The 27,492-nt window shown below is 40.9% G+C and overlaps 1 protein-coding gene and 1 non-coding gene across 2 annotated transcripts; one reads left to right on the top strand and one right to left on the bottom strand.

The window, feature by feature from the left end:
• Positions 1–1,768: 1,768 nt before the first annotated feature.
• Positions 1,769–8,417, bottom strand: LOC125583495 (venom phosphodiesterase 2-like). The gene is made up of 3 exons (XM_048750506.1): positions 8,004–8,417; positions 3,561–3,562; positions 1,769–2,723 (listed from the first exon to the last, which is right to left on the bottom strand). Exons 1-3 carry the CDS (start codon positions 8,397–8,399, stop codon positions 1,925–1,927), a joined length of 1,197 nt encoding a protein of 398 aa, XP_048606463.1. The 5' UTR covers positions 8,400–8,417; the 3' UTR covers positions 1,769–1,924.
• A 17,822-nt stretch (positions 8,418–26,239) lies between these two features.
• LOC125584787 lies at positions 26,240–26,348 on the top strand. Its single transcript, XR_007321695.1, has one exon. It is a non-coding gene; the product is annotated as a small nucleolar RNA R71 (small nucleolar RNA).
• The last annotated feature ends 1,144 nt before the right edge of the window (positions 26,349–27,492 follow it).

Below are 27,492 nucleotides of genomic sequence, written 5' to 3'. Positions count from 1 at the left end.
CGCTGCGTTTTCTATTTTATTACCGCCGAAACCAATAAAACAGAAAACTGTGAAAAAATGCAGTCGCAGGTGTTGATCGCAGCGTTACCCAAACGAACAGGGCTTATATATATTGTTGTACACGCTGACGATCAGCCCAGCCTAAGCACATTTAATTTTTCTTGGAAAGACCCCAAGTCCACCACATTGTTTAATCTGAGTTTGAAATATTTTTTGACTAATGCGAAAGAGTTTCCGGACCGCATGTTACCGAACTACAAGATAAACTGTCTAGATCGAAACTCAAACCTAGCTTTTCTTGAGATAGTTGTGATTTTGTTTAAAGGGAAACTCGAATCCGGAGAGTATTTTTTTTTTAACACATTTCCTATTTTCTTCGACCACTTTTTTGTTTCCGACCACTTTACCACAGTCATGTGGGTAAGATAGCCTTTTACACAAACAACACAAAAGCCTTAACAACGTATTAAACAACTGATATATAATTGTATTGTAGTACTCCCTCCGTTCATAAAAGATCTATGTTTTAGAATTTTCACAATTTTTAATAAAACATATTAAAACTTAGCTATAAATGCATAGTTTTTTGTAATTTTATATTTTCTATATTTTTAAACCAATAAAATTTTTTAAAAATGCAATTAATGTTCTTGAACTTCACAATTTTTCATTATTAGTTGAATAAAATTACATTGAAAATATAAAATATGTATCTTTTTGAAACAAAAGTTTTTTCTAGAACATGGAAAGGGGAGTGTTATAAATCTTTTGTTACAGATTTGCATCTCGAATTCAACGTTGCCCACCGCAATAATAAGCGATTAGATTAATTGACGTTGATAATTGCAAAAAGAAAACAGATCATGTGATTCTATGCGATATGGCCAGATGGTGCACATATTTTCTTAGAAAAACTTCTGATAAAGAAGTAAGAGACCACATTATTCACATTAGTGTTTATTGCTACGGTGCAATCATGAACTCGCCGGAGATAAGTTCAACTATGGCCTAGACCCAAAATGGTGGTTAGGTGAACCGTTCGGGAATTTTGAGATATATAATCTGATTAGTTCGATTCTTGGACTTTAAGGCTGCTCCAAACAATGTGTCTGATGAGTTTCTTTCAAAGGTTCTCTTGCCACACAAAGTAAGCAGAGGAAGGTTAAGTGCATCCTTCTGCCTATAAAAAGGTAAGCCTTATAATCTATGACTTCCAAACAATGGAAGTTATAATTAAACATGAAACATAAACGCATTTTTATGTGCGTAAACCATTCGGAATCTGAATTATCCAACTAAGTGGTTATCAGCTTAAGCTTAGCTAAAGCAATTATATGTTCACTAAGAAGTATTATATCTTAGCCTTACAGTAATAAGTCTACAAACTAAGCTCTTATGCCCTACTGACAAAATATTAAATATGTCTTAGTCTTTTACTAAACAAACAACAGAAAAGTCTTAACAACGTAGTAAATAATTGACAATTATTTTATCATTTTTTTTTGTATTGTAGTTTTTTATAAATCTTTTGTTACACATTTGCATCTCGAATTCAACATTGGCGACCGCAATAAGCCAATAAGAAGTGATTAGATTAATCGACGTAGATAGCAAAGAGATAATAGATCATGTGATTCTATGCAATGTATATGGTCCCGTGGTGCACAGATTTTCTTTGAAAAACTTCTAATAAAGAATTAAGAAACCACATTTTTCACGTTAGTAATCAAAGAGTTCTTTTGAGTAAAATGAAAATTGGAGTAAAAAGGAGGTTATTCAAGAACATTTATTTATTTATTATTCGTTTCCAGAGTTAACACATAAAAAAACATCACAAGCTAAATCACATTGATCAATTAACAAAAACACACAATTATCAGGTTATTATTCATGAATGATCTTGAACTAAGATGCTTGTTTAGCTTCATTCCACTTCCCCTGTCTCTCCAGAGGACGAGAGAATGCTCCTAGTGAACAAAGAAGAACCATTGTTGGAAGCTGGTCTGAGTCCAAGAATCTCCGCAACAACATTATAGATCTGAACATTTTCGAAGGACGGCACTTTCTTTCCTTGCCTAAACCTAGGACCATGTCCAATAAAGATAGATCTCATGGAGAAGTACTTGTTGTCGTATCCGTGATCTCCATAACATTCATGAACACCTGTTCTGTTCTGTCTAACAATTAGACCTTCTCCGACCATTCCTACAATCGGCGGAATCCGAGAACTCTCTGAATAGTGCAGTCTTTTAGGTAACTTCTCCTTCAAGTATACCTGCAAAAACTCACCGTTCTCTACTTTCCCTGAGCTCAAACCCTCGTTCATCTTAGCCACGAGTTCTGCGTTCTTCTCGCTTGGATTCTTGACATCTTTACCCCACTTAGGGTTCATCGCCAGCACGGGGCTATAAGCATTGATCCAATCCGCTGGTATCTTGACCCACTCTGCTAAATCATCAATGTAAATTGTTTTCATGTCACAGTTTGTCACCATTCCGTGATCGCCAAGCAATATCACATTAACCTCATCGAAGATCTCCCTCTTCTTGAGTCCTTGAATGACCCTACCGATCATTCTATCGACCCTCCCGACCGCAGCCGTAACACGAGGATCATCAGGACCATACTCATGGCCTTCCTTGTCCGGTTGGTCGAAATACAGCATCAAGAAGTCCGGTATATCGCTCTGTGGAAGATCGAAGTAGCTCAAGACCTTATCGACCCTTGTTGGTGTTTGTTCTTGATGACTATTAGTATATCACTCGAGTGTAACTTCGATCGTTCTTGTATGTTTGCAGGTTAATGACGAAAACGTAAATTGCAAGCAACACACACAAGATTTGTTCACCTGGACTTCGTTTCCTACTGTCCGGGAAGAGTACGATCACTCTCAACTGTCACTATAGCTCAGGATCAATACAAAGTCTCGGTATCTTTCAACGCATACAAACAACGGATCTCACCGAAGCAAATGCGTAAAGACTACCTCTGAAATACACCACCGGTAATCAGAATCTTCCGCGGTTCCGATCACGGCGAGCTCTCCACCTTCACCGTTGCGATCTTCACCAAGATAAGACTCTTTCTCTCTGCGATTCTCTGAGCTTCTGTTTGTAACAGAATCGTAACAACTTCTTCTTTTCGAGGAGGAAGATGATGATCTTATATCATCATTAACTCTAACGCCGTCGTTTTAGCTTGACAGGCTTGATCTTCTGATCAATCTCCGAAGTCCAACTAAAACCCGTTAGCTTCTCGCCCAAGTCAACAATAACATCTTTGGTATGGGCCTAGACGTCTCAAGCCCAGCTCCAGCTAAAGCTTAGTGAAACACGACAAACACTCACAATCTCCACCTTTGTCGGTTCACTTGTCTGAAACCCTAATCCCCTTTTGGCGATTTCTGAAACCCCGAGAACTGCACTTCTCTTTCAACCAAAACCCCACAGCTGCGACTCCACCTAACCAGATCAATCCAACTGATGTCCGACTGCTCATCTCAGATGTCCAACTCTCTGTACCTCTTTCAACTCTGCCTAGTCGAACGTGTTCAACTTTACCGCTGATTCATAATAAAAGCAGATCCCTTTCCAACCCACTTCCGACTTCACGCATGCAGAGTAAGAATCCCTCTCTGCTATTTCTTCCTTCAATCGTATTTCACCATACATTTTTAGGAACTGTCGATTTCTGTAACCCATAAACTAATCTTAGTTTCTCTTTCTCCTGAACGAGGTAATCAAATCGACAAAATCACCTCGAGCTCCACCTCAACCAATCAGGCGAGAATCTTGGCCAGCTCCAAACCTTTCTGAAACGCCGGACCAGGTAAACACTTCGTTAGAAAATCAGCTGCATTTAGAGTAGTATGCACCTTGATTAGATCAACGGAACCCTCACGAACTTTATCCCAGATGAAATGGTACTTAGTATCCATATGCTTCGTTCTGCCATGATGGACTGCATTGTTAGCTAGACATATTGCACTTTACGCATCACCGTATAACTTGTAGCTCTTGAAATTGAATCCCAATTCACTGCAAATCATCATTAACCATTTCCCCTCCTTAGCTGCTTCAGTGAGAGCCATATACTCAGCTTCTGTGGTTGACAATGCAACTACAGACTGTAGTGTGGCTCGCCATCTGACAGTATTACCCCCAACTTGAAAAAGATAAGCTGAAACTGATCTCCTGCGATCTAAATCTGAATTGTAGTCTTAATCACTGTATCCAACAATTTCAAACACTTCTTGCTTAGTGAACGTTAGACAAATATCCAGAGCTCTTGTTAGGTACTTGAAAACCCATCTGACTGCATCCCAGTGAGCCCTTCCTGGTTGAGACATGTATCTGCTGATCAGACAAATAGGAAATCCCAAATCAGGTCGAGAACCAATCATTGCATACCTTAGGCTTCCAACCGCACTAGCATACGGAATCTTGTCCATGTAGTTAGCTTCCTCCTTGATCTCCGTATCAGTTAACTTTCTCAATTTATGCTGGGAACTAACCGGTGTAACAACTGGTTTTGCTCCCTGCATATTGAAACTTTTCAATACTTGTCTCAAATATTTTTCTTGCGAAAGCTTTAAAATCCCGTTCTTCCAGTCACGTATGATGTCCATCCCCAAGATACGAGTAGCTCTTCCCAAATCTTTCATTTCAAACTCAGACTTTAAGCTTTCGTTCAACATCTGAATCTTCTTCATATCTTTTGATGCGACTAACATATGATCCACGTAAAGCAATAAGAACACTTTCTCCTCCAAAGTCTTTCCTTTAAAGTAAACACACGGATCATGAATACACTGAGTGTAGCCTAGTCTCTTAATAAACTCATCAAACCTTTGATTCCACTGTCTAGGAGACTGTTTTAAACCATACAAAGATTTCTTGAGCAAACACACTTTCGACTCATCTCCTTTCCTAATGAATCCTTCAGGCTGACTCATATATATCTCCTCATCTAGAGTTCCATGTAAAAAAGTTGTCTTTACATCTAGCTGTTCTAGTTCCATGTCACAGTTAACAACCATTGACAACAACAGCCGAATTGACACATGCTTTACCACTGGAGAGAAAATTTCGTTGTAATCAATACCCTCTATCTGAGTGAAGCCTTTAGCCACCAAACGAGCTTTGAACCTTGGTTCCACTCCTGGAATTCCCTCCTTGTATTTGAAGATCCACTTATAACCAACAATTTTCTTCCTTCCTGGTTTATCGACAACCAGCCATGTATTGTTCTTAGCCAAAGAATCAATTTCCTCTTGCATAGCTTTCTTCCAATATATCCAGTACTTGCTTCTCATAGCTTCTGCCACAGTTTTAGGTTCTTCTATGTCAACATCTTTTGCGCACATCAACGCATAAGCAACAACATAATCTCCTCCTTCCTCGTACATTGACGGTTTCTTTATGGTTCTCTTAGCTCTATCTCGAGCCAAAACATAATCACTTAAGTTCTCTGTAGAAGTTTCCCCTGGCGTATCCTCTGTTTCATTATGTTCCTCTATTTCAGACTCTTCTGACTCTGAACTCGGAACTTCATTCACTTCTTCTGACAAAGCTCCACCTGAACTAGAATCCTCAAAGGTCTTGTCAAAACTGAATGAAACTTTCTTTCCCTTCTTCGCTCGTGTAGCTTTCTCAAGGCTCTTCTCAGCAGAGTCTTTAAACACCTTATCTTCATGAAAAATGACATTTCTGCTAACTGTACACTTACCATCCTCTGGTAACCACACTCTGTAGCCTTTTACGCCTTGAGGGTATCCCACGAAGTAACCTTTTAAAGCTCTTGGACTCACTTTGTCTTGAACCACATGAACATACGCTTCACAACCAAACCTCTTAAGATGATCAAAAATCACTTTCTTTCCTGACCAAACTTCTTCTGGAATCTTAAAACTCAATGACGACGTTGGAGATCGATTAATCAGATACACTGCTGTTGACGCCGTTTCTGCCCAAAACTGTTTTCCAAACCCTGTCTCAGCTAACATGCTTCGAACCTTGTTCATAATCGTTCTGTTCATTCTCTCAGCTACTCCGTTTTGCTGCGGAGTATAGGAACAAGTGTTGTGACGTTTAATCCCTGAGCTCTTGCACAATCCATCGAATGCCTTGTTAAAGAATTCCAAACCATTGTCTGTCCTTAGACATTTCACACGCTTTCCTATTTGATTCTCAACAAGTTGCTTCCACTCTTTGAAACTCTGAAATGCTTCATCCTTAAATCTTAGGAAATTAATCCAAACCTTTCTTGAGTAGTCATCAATGAACGTTATGAAGTATTTACAGCCAGCAAGACTCTCTTCAACACTTGGTGAACCCCACAAATCTGAATGAATGTACTCCAATGGCTCTTTAGTCGTGTGCTTTCCTTCCTGAAAACTCTGCTTCTGTGCTTTTCTGAGAGCACATTCTTCACAGAAGTCAAGCGTATGAACTTCTTTTCCATCAAGATAGCCACCTTTGACTAATTCATTCATGCACTTTAACCCCATGTGACCCAGCCTCGAATGCCATCTCTTTGTCGTATCAACTTCTGGTCTAGCAACTGCAGCAATTCCCTTTTGCACACTTCCATTTAAGAAGTACAAACCATCCTTGTATGTTCCTGTGATCACCTGCTTCCCATCTTTAGAGAATGTAACATTGAATCCAACTCCCTCGTAACTGCACCCACTCTTTTCCAACTGTCCAAAAGAGATCAGATTTCTATCCATTGTAGGCATGTACCGCACATTAGTCAGAATGACTTCTGTTCCGTCTGGATTCACGATCTTCAATTTTCCAATTCCTGCCACTTCACTGTGAGTATTGTTCCCCATTAGAACTTTCCCACCATCAACTTCTTTAAAGTCAAACAGAGCTTCTTTATCTGGTGTGATATGAAATGTGCAACCAGAGTCCAGAACCCATTGATCACGAGTGTCATGTATACTTGCGGTTAAGATCATAGGTTCCTGTCTCTGAGCAACATTTGCATTCTGCTGCTTATTCCCTTTCTCTCGGGGCAATCCCTCTTGAAATGACCTTCTCTGCCACAGACCCAACACTCTCTTGGTTTAGCTGGTGTCTGTGACCTAGAGCCTTTCCTTGAACCGTTGTCTCTATACTTCTTCCTCTCCCTTGCTTCCTTCCTTGAAGCTTATCACCTTTTCCTTGAAAAACCATGAGTCCTTCACCAGCTGAACTTGACTTTCCAACGAGTCTCTTTTCTCTTAACTCAGCTTCCTTTGAGTAAGCAGAAGTGGTGACTTCCTTTAAAGTCAGTGTCTCTTTGCTGTTCCCATACTTCAAGGTGTGAACCAGGGAGTCGTATTGAGTCGGTAAGCTTGATAGCACTTGTATGGCTTGATCTTCATCAGATACAATGATGTTAAGACTCGCCAAGTCATCAACCAACTTTAGAAATCCATCCAAATTTTCTTCAATCGACTTCTGCTCAGACATCTTGAAGCTTGCAAAGCTTTGCTTCAGATAGATCCTATTTGGCAGAGTCTTGGTTTGATAGTCAGCCTCCAGTGCTTTCCAAACCCCCATGGCCGTCTGCTCTTTCATCACTTTCCTCAACATGATATTAGTAAGGCTAGAGCATATTAGATTCCTCACTCTAGTATCCTTTTCTTTAGCTTTGGGATCAGGTTCCTTCTTGGCTTTCAGCTTCAAATCATCATCATCTATCTTCGATGATCCTTCATTTGATTCAGCTTGAAGCACCTTACCGAGTCCTTGTAACTCAAGCTGCATCAGCATCTTGAACTTCCACATCCCAAAGTCACCTTTACCATCAAACTTCTCCATTTTGAACTTCGTAACAGACTCCATCATCAAGATCCGAGCTTGTCAAACACACAGATCGAAAAAACACTTAGGATCGACTAACGCCTTAGATCACGATCACTCGCAATCACCTCCTGCACAATAACCTTGGGCTCTGATACCACTTGTTGGTGTTTGTTCTTGATGACTATTAGTATATCACTCGAGTGTAACTTCTTCAAAAGAAACCGAAGAGTTGTAATGAGGACACAACTCTTTAGGACAAGTCCAAGAATCTTTGGGGACTTCAGATCCTGGCCAGAAGTAAGTGACAGCCTTGCGACCTTGGTTTGCTGCGGTTACCCACAACGGTTCACCTAACCACCATTTTGGATCTAGACCTTTGTTGAACTTATCTCCGGTTACTGGATCGGTAAAAGAGTTCATGATTATACCGTGGTAAGCCGGGTAGAGTCCGGTCGCGATGGAGTAGTGGTTTGGGAATGTCATGGTGGGGAAAACCGGGATTAAACCGGATTTGGCTTCGGTTCCTTCGGATATGAGTAGGTCGATGTTTGGTGTATCGGTTTTGAATTGGTAACCGAAACGGAAACCGTCGCAAGAAATCATTAAAACCACCTGTTTGTTGAGTTTCTTGAAGGGCCAGGGACTTGATGTCTCGAGTTTTAACCCGATTATCTAACTGCAAGTGCACAGTAAAGTACGCAGTAGTAATGCGGGATCGAATCCACAGGGACCGATGATCACACGTAGAGTTGCAGACAAGTTAATAGCTACAGCGAATCAAGATATATTTTTGATGGTTTTTATTTAATTTTCTTAGGTGTCACAAAACATAAACAAGCTGTAAAAAGATGATTTAAACGATTTGAAAACTATTTTAAAACAAACGTTGGGCATTGGGAATTCTCAGGGATTTCTTTTTATTAAGATACAATTAATGGCAGACACAGGGATATATTAAGAACCGTCTAGAACTCAAACACGATATTAGAATTAACCTACTTCCGTAGCGCTAGTTCTCTATGTTATAGAAATCTCCACACTAACTTCCGCTGAGTTTCAATTTCTAAACAAGCATTAAGAACAGGTTCAATATGTTCACAAAGCGCAATAACATCAACTTCCGAGGGTTAAGGACACTTTGCTCATCTAAAGTATTCTCGGAAGTTCAAACAATCACTTTCGGTGCATCAAACAATCTGATATCATGAACTAAGTGATCAATTCAGTTCAAGCAGTAAGAAATCCATTAGATGAAGAACCAAAACGTAATCCCTTAGTCTACACACGTTTTATGAATCAAAACATCAAGAAATCCCCTATGAGAACCCCTAAACCCAACTAGATGACTACTCACACATAACTAAGCAAGAACAAAACGATTTTGATAAAGAAAACATGATAAGATTGTATTAAAACAGAGTAAAGGTTCAGAAGATCTTCTCCAAATAGTTTTGAGATGAACTCCTTTACAAATCTTCACAAATCACACAAAAGATGAACAAAACTCTCAAATCTCTCCCAAGAACTTGTAAGTCTCCTTCTTGGTCACCCCTGGTCTTTTCTGAGTCTCAAAGGTCGAGTTCTTTTCTCCATTATTGAGGGGAGTGGGTAAAAAAGAGTGAAAAGCTCGTTTGTGCGTGTGGAGCCCGTAGAGCCTGAGATCGGTCGATCCACATAGACCGGATCGGTCGATCTAGTGTATGAAAGCATAGGATCGGTCGATCCACATTGACCGGATCGGTCGATCCCACGTCCTGTGCGATCAATACTTCATTCGGTCCATTGTTCGGTCTATCTTGCTTCTGAATAAATCCCGAATGCGTTCTTTTCTTTCAAGCTATCTAGTAACCTGCATATTACACTTAAGAACACCAAAACGCATCAAATAGACCAAAACATTAATTAAAACCGATCATTTAATTGCTCCAAAACGAGTTTAAAACCGTTAAAAACACGGAATATCAACTCCCCCAGACTTGAATCTTTGCTTGTCCTCAAGTAAAGAGGATTAAAATTTGGGAGCTCACTAACCCTCAGTAGACCTTACCTTGTGATTTCGCTAACCACTTGAATCAGAGACTGTCAAGGCTTTCATTCCAAATCCCTACCAAGACCTCGCAAACCTTCCCATATTTCAGACCTGCAAGTCTCAGTTTCAAGTAATCAACTCTTTACATTCATTAAAAAGGGCGTGACCTTTCCACCAAAGATATCTCCATCAGGTATAACGGGCTCGGTGTATGGGAGGCTGTTTTAGTGTTTGTGGGTATCAGCGATAACAAAAAAAATGCAAAACATTATGCAAAATCGCTGGAGAGACCGAGTATATTGATAACCATGTTTTCGAACTGCTCAAGTCTCAAATGATCAAAACCCAACAAATCTCAAACTCTAACCCCAAATTTAAACAAAGCATCATCTCTAGTACATAAAATAAAAATAAATGTCTAAATCAAATATACTGAATGAGATATAAACATGAACTTTTTTTTTTTTTGGACCGATTACTTGCAAATGTTTTGTGGTAATCGATCGAATAATATCTATTTTTTTTTTTTTTTTTTTTTTTTTTTTTTTTGAAGAAAACATATTCAAACCGAAATCGAATATATACACTGCGATGCAATCACACACTTACAACACCCAATTTTTCTATTTACACCTCTAGACACACAGGTCCGTGTCTAACCACCTAAATGTTCCGATCCTACCTAAGCAGTCGGATGAACCATGTCTACCCTAATCTTTCCATTGTTTTTGCACATGTATGCACATATAATCAGTGTGTAAGAATGCATGGAGATGAAATAAAAGGGTACGGTGTAGATGTGGTACCAAACTATTGATGAGTCTGGCCATTCAGGATTATTAAAGAGTGGTAAAATGTGGTAAAGAAAATCCTGAATGTGTATATGGTGTACCGTTTCCTGATGTTGATTCCTGGTCAAAAGAAATTAAATTCATTAATGGTCAAAAATATTTGAGTCGATTACAATTCACTGAGACTTGATAAAAGATTTAAGGAGAGGTTGCTTGGTCAAGTGGTTCCTCGGTTTGTCTGCGCTAACAGTCCTGAAAAATGGTCAATATGAAATGTAATGCACAACACACAAGGAAATAGTCTAATAATCATCATAGGGTCTGAGAAAAATACGTAGAGAGTTTTTTTTTTTTTTTTTTTTTTTTTTTTTTTTTTAAAACACAATCAAATCCGATAAACTAAGAAAATAAAAGAAATAAAAGCAATATGGTACATAAGTAGCATCCTCCCCCAGACTTACTTCACACCGTCTCGGTGTGAAAATAATTCCAAGAGAGATTACCGATCAGGCGTTGCGGTCAGTACGCCTCTTGGAGCGCCTCTCCAAGGCTCCATCATCATCAGAGTCCTCCGCTGCCTCAGGTCCAGCAGCGGTGTCGTGAGCGCCTGAGTCGTCATCGCTATCTCCAGAAACAGCTGGCTGTGATGCGCATCCCTTCTTAATGTTGCAGATTCCCTTCCACATCTTCAGCAGTATGGAGTTGTTGGTTTGATGGCTCTTGATGCACCAAGCGTTGATCTCAGCAGCGGATGCAGTAGCGGGAGGTGCTGGTGGCAGTATATACGGAGTGAAATCCGTGGGGAAAAGACTTTCCTCATCTTCAGGTTCCTCCTCTATATCATCATGTGGTGTCTGCTGGTGTGTCGATGATGATGCGACTCCTTTCTTCTTCAGTGTCGCGGGTCTGGTGCAGAGAGATGCAGGCGGTGGTAGAAATATGATAGCACCTGGATCAGTCAGCTCGGTGATGGCGGTATCGGGTAGCTTGACAAATTGCTCTCTCCCTTGTTGGTTCTGGAACTGGTAGATATGAGGGGCGGACTTGTCGATGCTTCCTCGCCAAGGGCCGGTGAGGTAGTGGCTGCTAATGAGTGCTCTCATGTCGAAAAAGTTCTGATACATCCCCTTCTTATCCACCACTCTGTCAACAGGTGGAAGAAACACTCCACAATGCCTTAAGATCTGTGTGATAACCGCTCCAAACCCACATCTCTTCGTATCTGAAACTTTGAAGTACGCAAGCTTCTCCGCGATCACAGCTCCTATGTTTATGTCCTTCCCGCTAACATAGGTAATGTCCGCGCCTTGAGGCCATAGGTGTCCAGCCCCGATGAACAGAAGAGCTAGCTCATCTTTTGTCACTGCAGCGGGTTCCGTCTTCCCATAGATAACACTGCTGATCACTCTCACTGCATATCGCAGAACAGGGCTACGTATTCTCGCTTGCTTGGCCTCTCGAGAGATGAAGTTTCCTGAAGCGATGAATGTCCAGAAATCATTGTGTTCCGGGAAGTCAGGAACACAAGATTGACGTCCTTTCCCGAACCCAAAGACGTCGCACAGCTGAAAGATGGTCATGGAGTGGTACTGCCTGTTCACAATGAAGGAGAACATCGCCTTATCAGCAACTGGGTTGTCCTCGTCAGGATGGTAGAGGCGGGCTGATGCGAGGAACTGCCTGGTCAAGTCAGCATAGCAATCACAGTGAAGATCGAAGATGTATCCCAGGCCAATCTTCTCGAACAAGGCTTCAATATCCTCGGTTATCCCCAATGCATCTGTAGTGTCTCTGTGAGCGAAGCGCGACGGACATATTTCCACTCCCCTCATCTGCTCATAGAAATCATCATCATGTATATCCCACTGCTGGGTTATCTCTCGATTCGCAGGATGAGACCTATCCGTCTTTCGGAACTTGCCCTTTGTGCTGAGCCTAGCAGTCTGTACCGAGGAATCCCCACGCCCACTCTGCTTCTTCTGTCTCTTAGGCATTATCTGCAAAATTAATTCATCAAAACCCAAGTAAGAGACATATAGAAAAACACTCTTATATAATCATTTCTGATCAACCTCCTAAACATGTAAAAATTTAGCACACATCTCTTCTCTAAACTCAAAATAACACATCACACTCCATTCCAATTTTCGTTTTTCAATTAAACTCGAAAATTAAATTTTTTTTTTTTTTTTTTTTTTTAGGCAAAATCGCAATTCATCCTACAAATTGGCAATCTAGGTAACCCATGAGTATAATCATCACAAATAAACCATCCTAGATGCTATTCCATTTAGAATTCGGAGATTCCCCTAAATCCAACCCTAGGGCGATTTTTGATTCTAAAATTAGAGAGTCATACCTGTGTCTTGATGAAAACTGATGGTAGAAATGGATAGAGCTTGAAAAACTAATGAGTTTAGCACCAAGAATTACAAAAATCGGTTGAGATATGATGAAAATCGATTTGCATGTTCTTTAGAGGTTTGAGAGAGTTTGAGAGGAGAGGAAGATGAAATTATGAGTGTTTTGATCTGATTTTCGCGAGTGGGATCTTTTGTGGGTGTTTTCCGGTTTAAATTGAGTGAAATCAAACCGGGCAAGACTTACCTTAGATCGACCGATCCGTACTCTTAGGATCGACCGATCTTATGCACGGATCGACCGATCTGCGTATACCGGATCGACCGATCCCTTACCTGGATCGCCGTTCTGTTTCTTTCGGATCGATCTATGCCTGATCGTGATACATGCCTAAAAATCATCTAAAAACACAACCAAAAATCAATTCACACAAGAAAACATAATCACAAAAAGAGAAAGAAAATCAAACCATGTGGGTTGCCTCCCAGTCAGCGCTTGTTTAAAGTCGCGAGCCTGACTATTTTGTTGTCCTTAGGCGAGATCGGGTTCCGATAAAGGAATGTTGGTTCCTTCTTCGGGTTTTGCATCTGTGAAGTAAGGTTTTAGCCTCTGCCCATTGACGGTGAATTTCTTCCCATTGTCTTCCAAGACAACAGCTCCATAAGGTCTAACCTCTGTGATGGTGAAAGGTCCGGACCAACGAGACTTAAGCTTTCCAGGAAATAGCTTGAGTCTAGAGTTGAACAGAAGGACTTTGTCTCCAGCAGCGAAGTCTCTCGGGATTATCTTTCTGTCATGCCATGCCTTAGTTCTTTCCTTGTAGATTTTGGTGTTCTCATAGGCGTTCAACCGAATCTCGTCCAGCTCGTTCAACTGAACCATCTTCCTTTCTGCTGCGGTTTTAATGTCGAAGTTCATCAACTTCGTTGCCCAAAAACCACTGTACTCCAATTCCACAGGTAGGTGACAAGACTTTCCATAGACCAGATTAAAAGGAGTGATGCCCAAGGGAGTCTTGTAGGCGGTTCTATACGCCCATAAGGCGTCATCAAGCTTCACAGCCCAGTCTTTCCTTGTTTTGCCTACAGCCTTCTCCAAAATCCCCTTGATTTCTCGGTTCGATATTTCAACCTGCCCACTTGTCTGAGGATGATAAGGTGTAGCTACCTTATGCTTTACTCCATGTTTCTTCAGCAGTTTATCGAACGTCTTGTTGATGAAGTGAGAGCCTCCATCACTAATAACCACTCTCGGGATCCCGAATCTTGGAAAAATGACTGTCTTGAACATTTTCTTGACAACACTAGAGTCATTTGTCTTGCTGGCTACTGCTTCCACCCACTTGGAGACATAATCAACCGCAACCAAGATGTACTCATTTCCATAAGAAGATGGGAAAGGGCCCATAAAATCAATTCCCCATACATCAAAAACTTCAACTTCAAGGATGAAATTTTGGGGCATCTCATTTCTCTTACTGATGTTACCCTTCCGCTGACATGCATCACACTTTGAGACAAACTCATGGGCGTCTCTGAAAAGTGTAGGCCACCAGTAACCAGCCTGCAGGACCTTAGAAACCGTCTTGAATGTTGCAAAATGGCCTGCGTATTCTGAACTGTGGCAGTGGAAAAGAATCCCTTGCATCTCATTCTCCAGAACACATCTCCTGAATAAACCATCTGAGCATCTCTTGTAGAGGAATGGATCATCCCAGTAGTAGTGGTTCACATCCACTACAAGAAAACACAGTTTTAGCAAGGAAATTTAACGAGGAAAACTATTCCTCGTGAAATTACGATGACTTAACGATGAAATTGCGAGGAAATAAAGTTTCGTCGTAATGGCCTTGTAAAATACCGAGTAAAGATTTTCCTCGTAAAATCGTCGTAAGTTAACGTGGTTTTTCCGAGAAAAATGTGTTTCGTCGCAAATTCGTCGTAATTTTAGCATGATTTTTACGAGGAAATAACTTACGAGGAAAGAACGAGAAATCCACCAACTTAACACGTTTTTTTTGCCACCAACCTAATTTTTCGTCGTAAATTCCTAGCAAAATTCAACTACCAGATTCGAAAATTTTCTATATATATGGAGGTTTGAACATAATTTTAAGCACACCAACAAGAAAAAAAAAGTGAAAAAAATGTCGGGCTTGGGAAATATTTTCGAGTTGCGGAGGTGGATGTATATGCATAGAGATGCTAACGGGAGAGTGACGAAAGAATATCTTGCTGGGTTGGAGCGTTTTATGCATCAAGCAGATTCTACACCGCTCGCCCAAGAAAGCGGTAAAATATTCTGTCCTTGTAGGAAATGTAACAATTCAAAGTTGGCAAATCGTGAAAATGTTTGGAAGCATTTAGTAAATAGAGGTTTCACGCCAAATTATTATATCTGGTTTCAACATGGAGAAGGTTATAGTTATGATCAGAATGAAGCTAGTAGTAGTAATAACAACTTTCAAGAAGAACCGGTTGATCATCAATTGCATAATGCACATAGTTACCATCAGGAGGATCAGCCGATGGTAGATTATGATAGGGTTCATGATATGGTAACTGATGCATTCGTAGCTCATGATGATGAAGATGAAGAACCTAACATAGATTCAAAAAAGTTTTATGAAATGTTAGATGCGGCAAATCAACCACTTTACAGTGGTTGTAGAGAAGGTCTCTCTAAATTGTCATTGGCTGCTAGAATGATGAATATTAAAACTGATCACAATCTACCTGAAAGTTGCATGAACGAATGGGCAGATTTATTTAAAGAGTATTTGCCGGAAGACAATGAGTCTGCTGATTCTTATTATGAGATTCAGAAACTGGTTTATAGTCTTGGGTTGCCTTCGGAGATGATAGATGTTTGCATCGACAACTGCATGATCTACTGGGGAGATGATGAGAAGTTGGAAGAATGTCGATTCTGCAAGAAACCACGATTCAAGCCGCAAGGAAGGGGACGTAATAGGGTACCGTACCAAAGGATGTGGTACCTACCAATTACAGATAGATTGAAAAGATTGTACCAATCGGAGCAGACTGCTGGAAAGATGAGGTGGCATGCCGAGCATACTCAGACGGATGGTGAGATGACTCATCCATCAGATGCAAGAGCCTGGAAACATTTTAACAAAGTACATCCGAATTTCGCTAGCAATAGCCGGAATGTGTACCTCGGATTATGCACAGATGGATTTAGTCCATTTGGAATGTCAGGGAGACAATATTCATTGTGGCCTGTCTTTCTTACGCCATACAACCTGCCACCGGAGATGTGCATGCAACGGGAGTTTTTATTCTTGACCATATTAATACCCGGTCCGAAGCATCCAAAAAGGTCACTTGATGTTTTCCTACAACCACTGATAAAAGAGTTGAAGGATTTGTGGTCAACAGGGGTGAGGACGTATGACTGCTCAACGAAGAAGAATTTTACGATGCGAGCTATGCTTTTGTGGACCATAAGTGACTTTCCTGCCTATGGGATGTTGTCTGGATGGACTACACATGGGAGATTAGCTTGTCCATATTGTAATGGAACGACAGATGCATTTCAACTGAAGAATGGTAGAAAGACAAGTTGGTTCGATTGTCACCGTCGATTTCTTCCAGTTGGCCATCCGTACCGAAGAAACAAGAATTTGTTTAGGCACAAAAAGGTTGTGAGAGACACTCCTCCTCCATATCTAACTGGAGAACAAATTGAAGCGCAAATCGACTACTACGGAGCTAACGAAACAGTTCGCTGGGGTGGTAATTGGCATGTCCCTCGTAATATGCCTGATTCTTACGGTGTTCATCACAACTGGCACAAGAAGAGTATATTTTGGGAGTTACCATATTGGAAGGATCTCCTTCTGCGCCACAACCTTGATGTGATGCATATAGAGAAGAATTTCTTTGAGAACATCATGAATACAATATTGAATGTCCCAGGGAAGACAAAAGACAACATAAAATCGAGGTTGGACTTGCCGGATATTTGCTCAAGAAGTGAGTTACATATAAAAAGCAATGGCCAAGTTCCCGTTCCAATTTTTAGATTGTCTTCAGAAAAAAAGTCGGTTTTGTTCAATTGGGTGGCATCAGAAGTGAAGTTCCCTGATGGGTATGTTTCAAATCTTTCAAGATGTGTTGAAAAGGGTCAAAAGTTCTCCGGGATGAAGAGTCATGATTGTCATGTCTTTATGCAACGACTTCTGCCATTTGCATTTGCGGAGCTACTTCCAACAAACGTACATGAAGCACTTGCAGGTAGTTTACAATAGGACAATAATATTAAATTGGTTTAGTTTACAATAATAGTATTTGACTAACAATGTGTTTAATTGTTTTTGGAATAGGCATTGGAGCATTTTTCAGGGATTTGAGCACACGCACTCTTAAAGAAGAAGTCGTAGAACAGCTTCAGGAGAACATTCCTATCTTATTGTGCAACTTGGAGAAGATATTTCCTCCAGGCTTTTTTGACGTGATGGAGCATCTAGCTATCCACCTCCCATATGAGGCATTGCTTCGTGGACCGGTACATTACGGATGGATGTATCAGTACGAGCGAGCCATGAAATATTTGAAGGGAAAAGCAAAGAACCTCGCCAAAGTTGAAGGTTCTATAATTGCTGGAAGTTTGACAGAAGAAGTTTCTCACTTCACATCGTACTACTTTGCGTCAAAAGTACGTACGTTGCGCCCACATATGCAGTTGTTGGTGTTCCAGAAATCTTTAGCCAGATTGGACGACTTGGTGGGAAATCAAAACAGGTTTGGTGGTCGAGTGAAGAAGACGCTCATAGTGCACACACCTATATTCTACTCAATTGCGAGGATCCATTGATGCGTTATTTTGAAAGGTAACTTAAATTGAGTATACATTATATAATTGAGAGAGATTAATTCATGTAAAATGTGAATTTACAGCATGTTTGTTTCACAAGTCGAAGAAACATTTCCTGGTATATCCACAAGTGACGTAGACAAAAGAAAAGATCAACACTTTGTTAAGTGGTTGAAGAATCAGGTATTAATCAAATACTTTTAAAATTTTCATACATGAATGATTTGTATTTCAACGTTCTTTTTATTTTTAAATAGGTTGATTATGACGACGATGCAGATTATCCTAAGTGGTTACACGAAGTAATTCAATCTCCACTTGTAAAGGTCACCACATCACAGATGTATTTCACACGAGGCTATACTTTTCACACATATGAGTATGGTAAACAGCGGGCAACCAGTAACTATGGAATTTGTGTGAAAGGAGAAACAGATTTCTACGGAATCTTGACGGAGATTATTGAAGTCGAATTCCCAGGGATATTGAAGCTAAAATGCGTCCTCTTCAAGTGTGAATGGTTCGACCCCGTCGTCAATAGAGGTGTTCGGTTGAACAAATTCGGTGTAGTAGATGTCAACGGTGGCCGGAGGTACAACAAATTCGAGCCCTTCATCTTAGCTTCACAAGCAGACCAAGTTAGCTTCCTTCCATACCCACGGATGAGAGAGTCGGGTATAAATTGGTTAGCCGTGATCAAAGTTACACCTCGAGGACGAATCATCGTAGGAGAAGAACCACCATTGCAAGAAGAACAAATAAATGAAGTTCATGAACCTGAACAAGAAATTGATGACATCCTTCTCATTGATCCGCATAATCACGAGTATGAAGATCTTACCGAAGATCCCACGGAGGAAGCTGTTGAAGACGAGTTTCATGTAAATGATGATGTTTCAAGTGATGACGAGAATGTCGATGAATCCGATTAATGTATTTCATATTTGTATGAGTTTGATTTATTATATATAATTAAAGATAATGGGAGTTTATTTATAAATAAGATATCGACATTAATTATAAGTAAAGGAATTGTGTTTTTATAATTTTCGGTTTGGATTAGAATGAATTGCTTGAGGTTAAAGGATAGAAGTGTTTGATATATGAAGTAGAAGATAAAGAAGATGTGGTTTGGGATTTGGGGTTTCGTTTTAGGGGTTTAGAGACAGTCGTCGTACTTTCCACGTTATCTCACGGGAATTTTACGACGATTTATAATACATTACCTCGCATATTCCACGGTAACAGTAAACGTCGTAAGAGCCTCGTTAACTTACGTGGAATAAGAGACGATTTATAATTAAAAAAGCGGACCTCGCTTATTCCACGTAAGACTAAAACGTCGTAAGAGCCTCGTTAACTTACGTGGAATGAGCGAGGTTAGCTTTTTTATTTTACTTTTCGTCGTTAATTCGTCGGTAAATATACTAAAATGAAACCCAAATCCCTAAACCCCAAATGTGCAAACCCTAAAACTCCCCATCCTACTTCATATAAACTAAAAAAAAATTAATTTTCAATTTTTTTTTTATGTTTTTAAACCTTTCATATATGATTTGTAGAGTGTGTTTGATTTGTTGTGTGATATGTCAAATTCAAAATTTGTAAAATTGTTTTCCAACGTATTAAACCTTTCAAATTCAAAAAATATATATATTGAAGTTAAAGGGTTAGAAATATATGAAGTATAAGATAAGAAATATAAGGAAGATAGGGTTTGAGGTTTGGAGATAAGAAAGATAGGGTTTGAGGTTTGGGGTTTAAAATTTTAGGGGTTAGCAAAAAAAGCCTCGCTATTTGCACGTAAAATCGATGATAAAAACAAAAATCGTCGCAAGAACGACGTTAAATAAAACACGGGCCTCTGTATATCCTCGTTAATTTGCTTGGGCCTTGCGACGAAACAAAAGACGGGCCCACGTAAAATCGATGATAAAACAAAAATCGTCGCAAGAACGACGTTAAATAAAAGACGGGCCTCTGTATATCCTCGTTAATTTGCTTGGGCCTTGCGACAAAACGAAAGACGGGCCTCTGTCTTTCCTCGTTATTTTGCGACGAATTGTCGACGAACACTAATCCTATATATAGGCGAAACCGCAGCCCTCTTCATTTCCTCTCTAATTCCTCTCTACAGCCTTCTATTTCCTCTCAACATGGTAACTCTCTTTCCTCTCTAAGTAGTTTAGGGAATTTAGATTAGGTGGTTAGTTTAGGGAATTTAGTTTACGAAATTAGTTTACAAAATTTAGGTTTCCTCATTTTATTAATTACGTAGTTAATACTGTTCATAATTTTTTATTTACTCTTGACTTTAATTTAGAAATTTAAATTTTGCAGACTATTCGTAGGCACCAGCGTAGTGCTCACTACTCGCAGATGTTCGGTCCACCGGGTAGTCGGTTAGACCCGTCTTCACTTCCCGGTTCTTCTTCAGCTCCTGGTTCTTCGGGTCAGCAGGAGACCGTCCCCGAGACTCAATCTTCTCAGAGAGTCTCGCCTTCTTCTACGGCATCGCCATCAGTTCCTCATGTGCCTCCTCCGGTAGCTCCTCCTCCGATGCCAGCTCCTCATGTGCCTCCTCAGATGCCCGCCCATCAGGTTCATGCTGATTTGATGGTGCCAGCGAGTTGTCCTTACTCTCAGTACACTGTTGAGGACATTCTCGGTTTGCCAGGCAGAGAAGGCTTACCGATCATAGACCCCGACCGACCTGAAGGAACTCTTTGGTATGTATGTTACATTTATTTTTTAAAATTCATTTGTGACTTTAATAAATATTTAAAACTTTGAATTTGTTTTTTTTTTCCAGGTTTGGGGTTGATAACTGCCTTGCAACAGAAGTAACCGAGACGATTAAAGGTTACTTCTCCATGGCACATCCCAACTGGAAATCCACTCCGATCTACATCAGAAGGACGTGGTTCAAGATTTACGCTGTAAGTTTTTACAATTTATTCCTGATTTATATTTTTTTAAATTTTATTTTTCTAAACTAATTATTAATTTTTTTTTGCAGCAAAAATTTAATTGGTCCATGGGGGTCACTGAGAAGGTGCGGAAAGAGTTTATCGACAAGGCGAAGAAACGTTTGTTGGACACGGTCTCCAACTGGAAGGGTGACTGGATCGTGAAGGGCTATGAGCGGGGCAAACCCTCAACCATCACCACGGACGTGTGGGATGGCCTCATCCGTTACTGGAGGGATCCTGATGCCATGAGAGTCGCCCAGTCTTGCTCCGCCTCCCGTAACTCGGTAGATGAGCATGGCCACAGGGCGATGCAACATAGTACGGGCCAAAACCACACGCCCGCGTCCGTTTGGAAATGGTACGTAATTTAAATATTTAACTTTTTGATTTTTAATATATATATATATATATATAATAAAAACTTTCTTAACTATTTTTAGGCCAAGGAGTTGGGACGTTTACCGACTCTTATGGAACTTTTCGATCGGACCCACAAAACAAGGCGGGCGCATTTGTAGATGAGAGGTCTGAGAAGATCTACAATGATGTGGCAGCTCGTATTGACGAGCGTGAGACCCAGCTGGCGCAGGAGTCCGCCGACGGATTACCCGTCGTCTTATCCACAATAGAAGTGGATAGAATTTACGAGGAGGTAAATTTTATATAAATTTTTTATTAATTCCATTTTACTTTAAAATTTAAATTTTAATATATATTTTATTGTTTTTTAAGGTCGCTCCTAAGAAAAAGGGACGTGTGTTGGGGATTGGTTCCGTCAACGATGTTCCGAGAGCGACTTCCTCTTATGGCCAGAGACGGGATGATGAAGTCTCTCAGCTGCGCGACGTGTTGGAGACGACACAACATCAGCTGTCGTCGACACAAAACGAGTTGGCCTCGACAAAATCGTCGTTCACAGCTCGTATGACTGGTCTCGAGAACTTCTTGGACGTCATAGCGGCCACAAATCCGGAATGGGAGGCCATGTTCAGGACCATGAGACAACAAAACCCCATTCCAGGCGAGACATCCGTGCAAGTCAACGAGGAAGATCTCTCGAGAAGGAGCGAGGAATTCTACGACGCGGCAATGCAGCATTAGTTTTTTTTTTGTTATTGTATTTTAAAATTCAAAACTTATTTATATATTATATAATTTCATTTTAATTCGGCCAAAAAAATTTTTCTATTCGATTTAATTTCAATTAAAATTTTATTAATAAATTAAATAAATATAATTTTTATTTATAAATTCAGTAAATAGAAAACAAAGTAATTTCGTCGCTAATTCCCGATGTATTAACGAGGAAAATTAACGACGAAATATCGAGGAACAATTATCGAGGATTTTACGTGGATTTAGTTACGATTCTATTACGACGAATTATTTTCGTGTTTCTTACGTTTTTATTACGACGAATTTATTTAGAGGTTTTTGCGTGTCTTTTACGACGAATCATTTACGAGTTTCTTACGAGGAAGCACAACGACCGCGTTACGTGGAAACCCCACGTGGTCTTTACGACGAAAACTTAATTCTTCTTTACGAGGAAAATATAACCTCGCTAATTAACGAGGAAATGGCGACGAATCTTCTCTTACGACAATCATATAACGACGAAACGCCTTTCATCGCCATTTCCTCGTAAGCCTTCTTTTCCGAGGAAATAACGACGATTTTGGCCGTCGTTAAATTTGTGTTTTCTTGTAGTGATCTCTCATGAACTTCTTCCTCTCATACCCCTTCAGTTCGTGGTTCAATTTCAGCAACATAGGTATTTGCAAAGTCTGCAAACCATGGGAGTTCATCCTGAATTTGTCTCATGACACAGCAATCAGCCTGATCCAAATACTCATCCTCCAGCAAGGTGATCACATAGACATTCTCCTCGGGTAATGTATCATCCAGTGGTGTTTCAGCTTCCACTCTCATTCGGGAAAGATGATCTGCCACTCCATTTTCTGCTCCTCTCTTGTCTCTGATCTCAATATCAAACTCCTGTAGGAGTAAGATCCACCTTAAGAGTCTCGGTTTAGCATCTTTTTTCGTCATCAGGTACTTCAAGGCTGCATGATCTGTGTGCACAATTACTTTCGAGCCCACCAAATAGGACCTGAACTTCTCGAAAGCATAAACTACTGCCAGCAACTCCTTCTCAGTGGTAGCATACTTGATTTGAGCATCATCAAGCGTTCGGCTGGCATAATAGATCACATGGAGTTTCTTGTCTTTTCTCTGCCCCAAAACAGCTCCAATCGCGTAATCACTTGCGTCACACATTATTTCAAATGGCAAGTCCCAATCCGGTGGCTGCACAATGGGAGCACTGACTAGAGACTTCTTGAGAATCTGAAACGCAGCGAGGCAGTCAGCATCAAAAACAAACTTCGCTTCTTTGCACAGCAGACGGTGAGTGGCCTCGCTATCATAGAGAAGTCTTTGATAAACCTCCTGTAGAAACCGGCATGTCCCAGAAAACTCCGAATATCCCTCACTGTCCTGGGAGGCTGTAGGCTGGTCATAACTTCAATCTTTGCTTTGTCAACCTCGATACCCTGCTCTGATATCCTGTGACCCAAAACAATGCCATCTTTCACCATGAAATGGCACTTCTCCCAATTTAGCACCAAGTTCTTCTCCTCACATCTTTCCAGCACCTTGCACAGATTAGCAAGGCAGTCGCTAAATGAAGAACCGTAGACTGAGAAATCGTCCATAAAAACCTCCATAATGTCCTCAATAAGATCAGTAAAGATCGACATCATGCATCTCTGGAAAGTTGCAGGAGCATTGCACAATCCGAAGGGCATTCTCCTGTAAGCAAAAGTACCGTATGGGCAGGTGAATGTTGTCTTCTCTTGGTCGTCTGGATGAATGGGTATCTGAAAGAACCCGGAGTAGCCATCGAGAAAACAGTAGTAGGGGTGGTTGGCTAGTCTTTCCAGCATCTGGTCAATGAAAGGAAGTGGGAAGTGGTCCTTCCTTGTGGCTGAGTTTAGCTTCCTGTAGTCAATGCACATCCTATGCCCTGTGACTGTTCTGGTATGAATCAGCTCATCCTTCTCATTTGTGATGACAGTGATGCCACCCTTCTTAGGAACCACATGAACCGGGCTCACCCAAGTGCTGTCTGAAATTGGGTAGATCACCCCTGCACTCAACAGCTTTAGAATCTCCTTTTTCACACAACTTCCATCAGTTTGGGATTCAGTCTTCGCTGGTGCTCTATGGACGTCTTTGACTCATCCTCCAAGTGAATCTTGTGCATGCAAAGATCTGGAGAAATACCTGTAATATCATCCAAAGTACCCCCAATGCTTTTCTATACTTTCGCAATTTTGAAAGAAGCAAAGCGGTCTCCACATTATTCAGGTTAGCACAAATAATAACAGGATATGTGGAATTCGGTCCCAAGAATGCATACCTCAGCCCAGCTGGGAGGGCTTTAAGTTCCACCTTTGGAGCATTCTCCTCACTCCAATCTGGTTGGAAGGATGACGGTTTGACGGTTTTATCGGTGCCTGAGTCTTCAAGGCTGACATAGGCGACATGCTTCTCAATCGGTGAGGCTGAATCCAAAATCTCAGAAAATCCAACCACTTCTTGGTTCATGAACCCGAACTCACTCTCCCTTTGGGTCAATGCGACTTGTAGAGGATCATCAGTGTGCAACTCTTCATCCATTTCCTCCACCAGTTCAGTCAATGTATCAACCCAGAAAGTCTGTCCATCAATAGTCGGATTTTTCAGCACCTTCTCCACATTGTATCTCATCGCCATGTCTCCTAGACGTAAGTCTATATGCCCATTCTGTACATCAATCATGGCTCCAGCAGTAGCTAAAAACGGTCTGCCCAAAATGAGAGGATCTTTAGGTTCCTCTTCCAGCTCCAGAACTACAAATCGGTAAGCACATATCCCTTTCCAACACCAACAGGGATGTTTTCTAGTACACCGACTGGTCTTCGCACTGATCGGTCAGCAAGGACCAAGGAGATCCTTGTAGTTTGTAGTTCGTCATGCCTAGCCTCTCAGAGACAGAGAAAGGCATTAGGCTCACTCCTGAACCCAGATCGCAGAGACTCTTCTCAAAGGTAAGTGATCCAATGCGGCATGGTAGAACAAATGCTCCGGGATCTTCACGCTTTTTAGGCATGACATTTTGTAGAACTGCGCTACATTCCTCATTGAGATCAACACACCACGCTCTAGGCTCATCTTATCGGTAAGAATCTCCTTCATGTACCTTTTAAGAGAAGGTACCATCTTCACCGCTTCAACGAATGGCAATCTCACATGTAACTCCCCAACAAGGTTCTTTAGCTTCTCGTACTCACGTTCTTTGATCTTCTGCCTTGGTCTGGATGGGTATGGAGCCTTAGGAACATAAGCAGGAGGCGCCACATACACCTCTTCAGGTTCAGAGGAATTTGGCTTCGTCGACACGGGATCGGTCGATCCAGATGGACCGGATCGGTCGATCTCCTTCCCCTTGGATCGGTCGATCTGTTCTTGAGATCGGTCGATCTCTTTCTCTTTCGATTCCTCAATCGTTTTTCCACTCCTAAGTGTTATAGCATTCACAAACTCCTTGGGATTCGTCTCTGACTTCCCTGGTAGAAATCCAGGTGCTGTTCTGCTGCTGGAGGCGGTTTGAGCAACTTGCTTTTCCAAAACTTTCAAATGGGTGTTCAAAGCTTCGAACTTCCCATTAAGCTCTCCATACATGTTATCCACCTTGGTGTTTATCTCTGCAGTGCTATTCTTCTGACCTTCTAGCACCATTTGCAGCATCTTCTTAATTTCGTTATCCTGAGAAGACTGTGACGAAGAGGCATTCCCTTGATTCTGGTAGTTGTTGTACTGCTGCCTTTGCTGAAATCCTGAGTTGCCCGAGTTGTTCCCCTGATATTGATTTCTGTTCTGATATCCTTGGTTGAACACACTCTGGTTCTGATTCTGGTTCTGCCTGTTTCCTGCCTGAGGGTAGGACTGATGTTGTGGATTCTCCACATTGTTGCTCCGGTAAGACAGATTATTTTGCTGATTTTGACTCCATCCAAGGTTCTGATTGTAGCCTCTGTTGTAGTTTCCTTGACCACCAATGTAGTTCACATCAGCTTGCATATCATCTGAATCATCACCAACAATTTCTTGTGAGGAACGATAGCCTTGCTCCTCCACAAATTTCACAGATTTCTGATCTCTCTTGAGAAGCATCTCAATCTTGGCATTCAGCTCATCTATCTTCTTGGATTCATAACCACACCCTTCTGGCTGGTGTCAAACCTTGACTTGCGGTTTGCTTTGCTGGATGACAGGTTGTTCAGCAAGGTGTAAGCTTCTTCAACAGTCTTGGTCATGAAATCACCATTACTTGCTGTGTCCATGGCATCTTGACTCTCTTCATGAACTCCATTATAGAAAATGTTCAGCAAGCTCACATCAGTGTAACCATGGTGAGGGCAGTCCTGTGTGTACTCCTTGAAACGCTCCCAAGCCTCATGAAAGCTTTCTGAATCAAGCTGCTGAAAGCTTCCAATTCTGCTCTTCTCAGATAACTTGGTGAAGAAATGCTGTAGAAAAGCAGCTCTTGTCTCTTCCCATGTAGTAAGAGATCCTGGAGGGATGGACTTTAACCATCTGATAGCTTTATCAGCTAAGGAAATGGGAACAACCTGCATTTCAAAGCGCCTTGAGGAACTCCATTATGTCTGCTGGTGTCACAGACTCGCTCAAAATGCTCCAAGTGATACATCGGGTCCTCAGACGGGTTTCCATGAAACGGATTTTTCTCCACCAAATTTATGAGACCAGTCTTGATCTCAAAGTCTCTTCTCTCAATGGGAGGTGGGCGAATCCCAGAACGATCGGCATAGAATGCATCTGGTGTATCATAATGTGCAAGCGTCATCCTAGGCATGCCATAGTCTCCAGCTGTTGTCTTGCAGCTACACCAGCATGCTGATTATCACCAGCATTGTTGCCTTCTCGTCCATCTACAGGAATTGGATTTTGCGGTTTGTCCTGAAATTGGTCTTCTTGGTGTTCAGCCATTTCAACCTCTTCAGCGGACTCAAGTCTTTTCTTTTTCACTTGTCTCTCTAGGCGGCCGAGCTCTAACTCCAAAGGTATTAAATTCGATGATCCTTTGCTTCTAGTATGAAATCCGCTCATTCACCTGAAAACACAACAGAAAGAGAAAGACAGAAACATTAGACAAAATAAAGAAAATGCTATAGTCTTAAACTGATCATTAACTCTAGGGTGACCAAATGGTCCCCGGCAACGGCGCCAAAACTTGATGTCTCGAGTTTTAACCCGATTATCTAACTGCAAAGTGCACAGTAAAGTACGCAGTAGTAATGCGGGATCGAATCCACAGGGACCGATGATCACACGTAGAGTTGCAGACAAGTTAATAGCTACAGCGAATCAAGATATATTTTTGATGGTTTTTATTTAATTTTCTTAGTGTCACAAAACATAAACAAGCTGTAAAAAGATGATTTAAAAACGATTTGAAACGATTTTAAACAAACGTTGGGCATTGGGAATTCTCAGGATTTCTTTTTATTAATAATTAGATACAATTAATGGCAGACACAGGATATTTAAGAACCGTTCGAACCTCAAACATGATATAGAATTACGCTACTTCCGTAGCGCTAGTTCTCTATTTATAGAAATCTCCACACTAACTA

Source organism: Brassica napus, chromosome C3 (assembly GCF_020379485.1).
Source record: "Brassica napus cultivar Da-Ae chromosome C3, Da-Ae, whole genome shotgun sequence".
In the NCBI taxonomy this organism is placed as follows: Eukaryota; Viridiplantae; Streptophyta; class Magnoliopsida; order Brassicales; family Brassicaceae; genus Brassica; species Brassica napus.
This window is presented reverse-complemented; position numbering and strand designations above follow the sequence as displayed.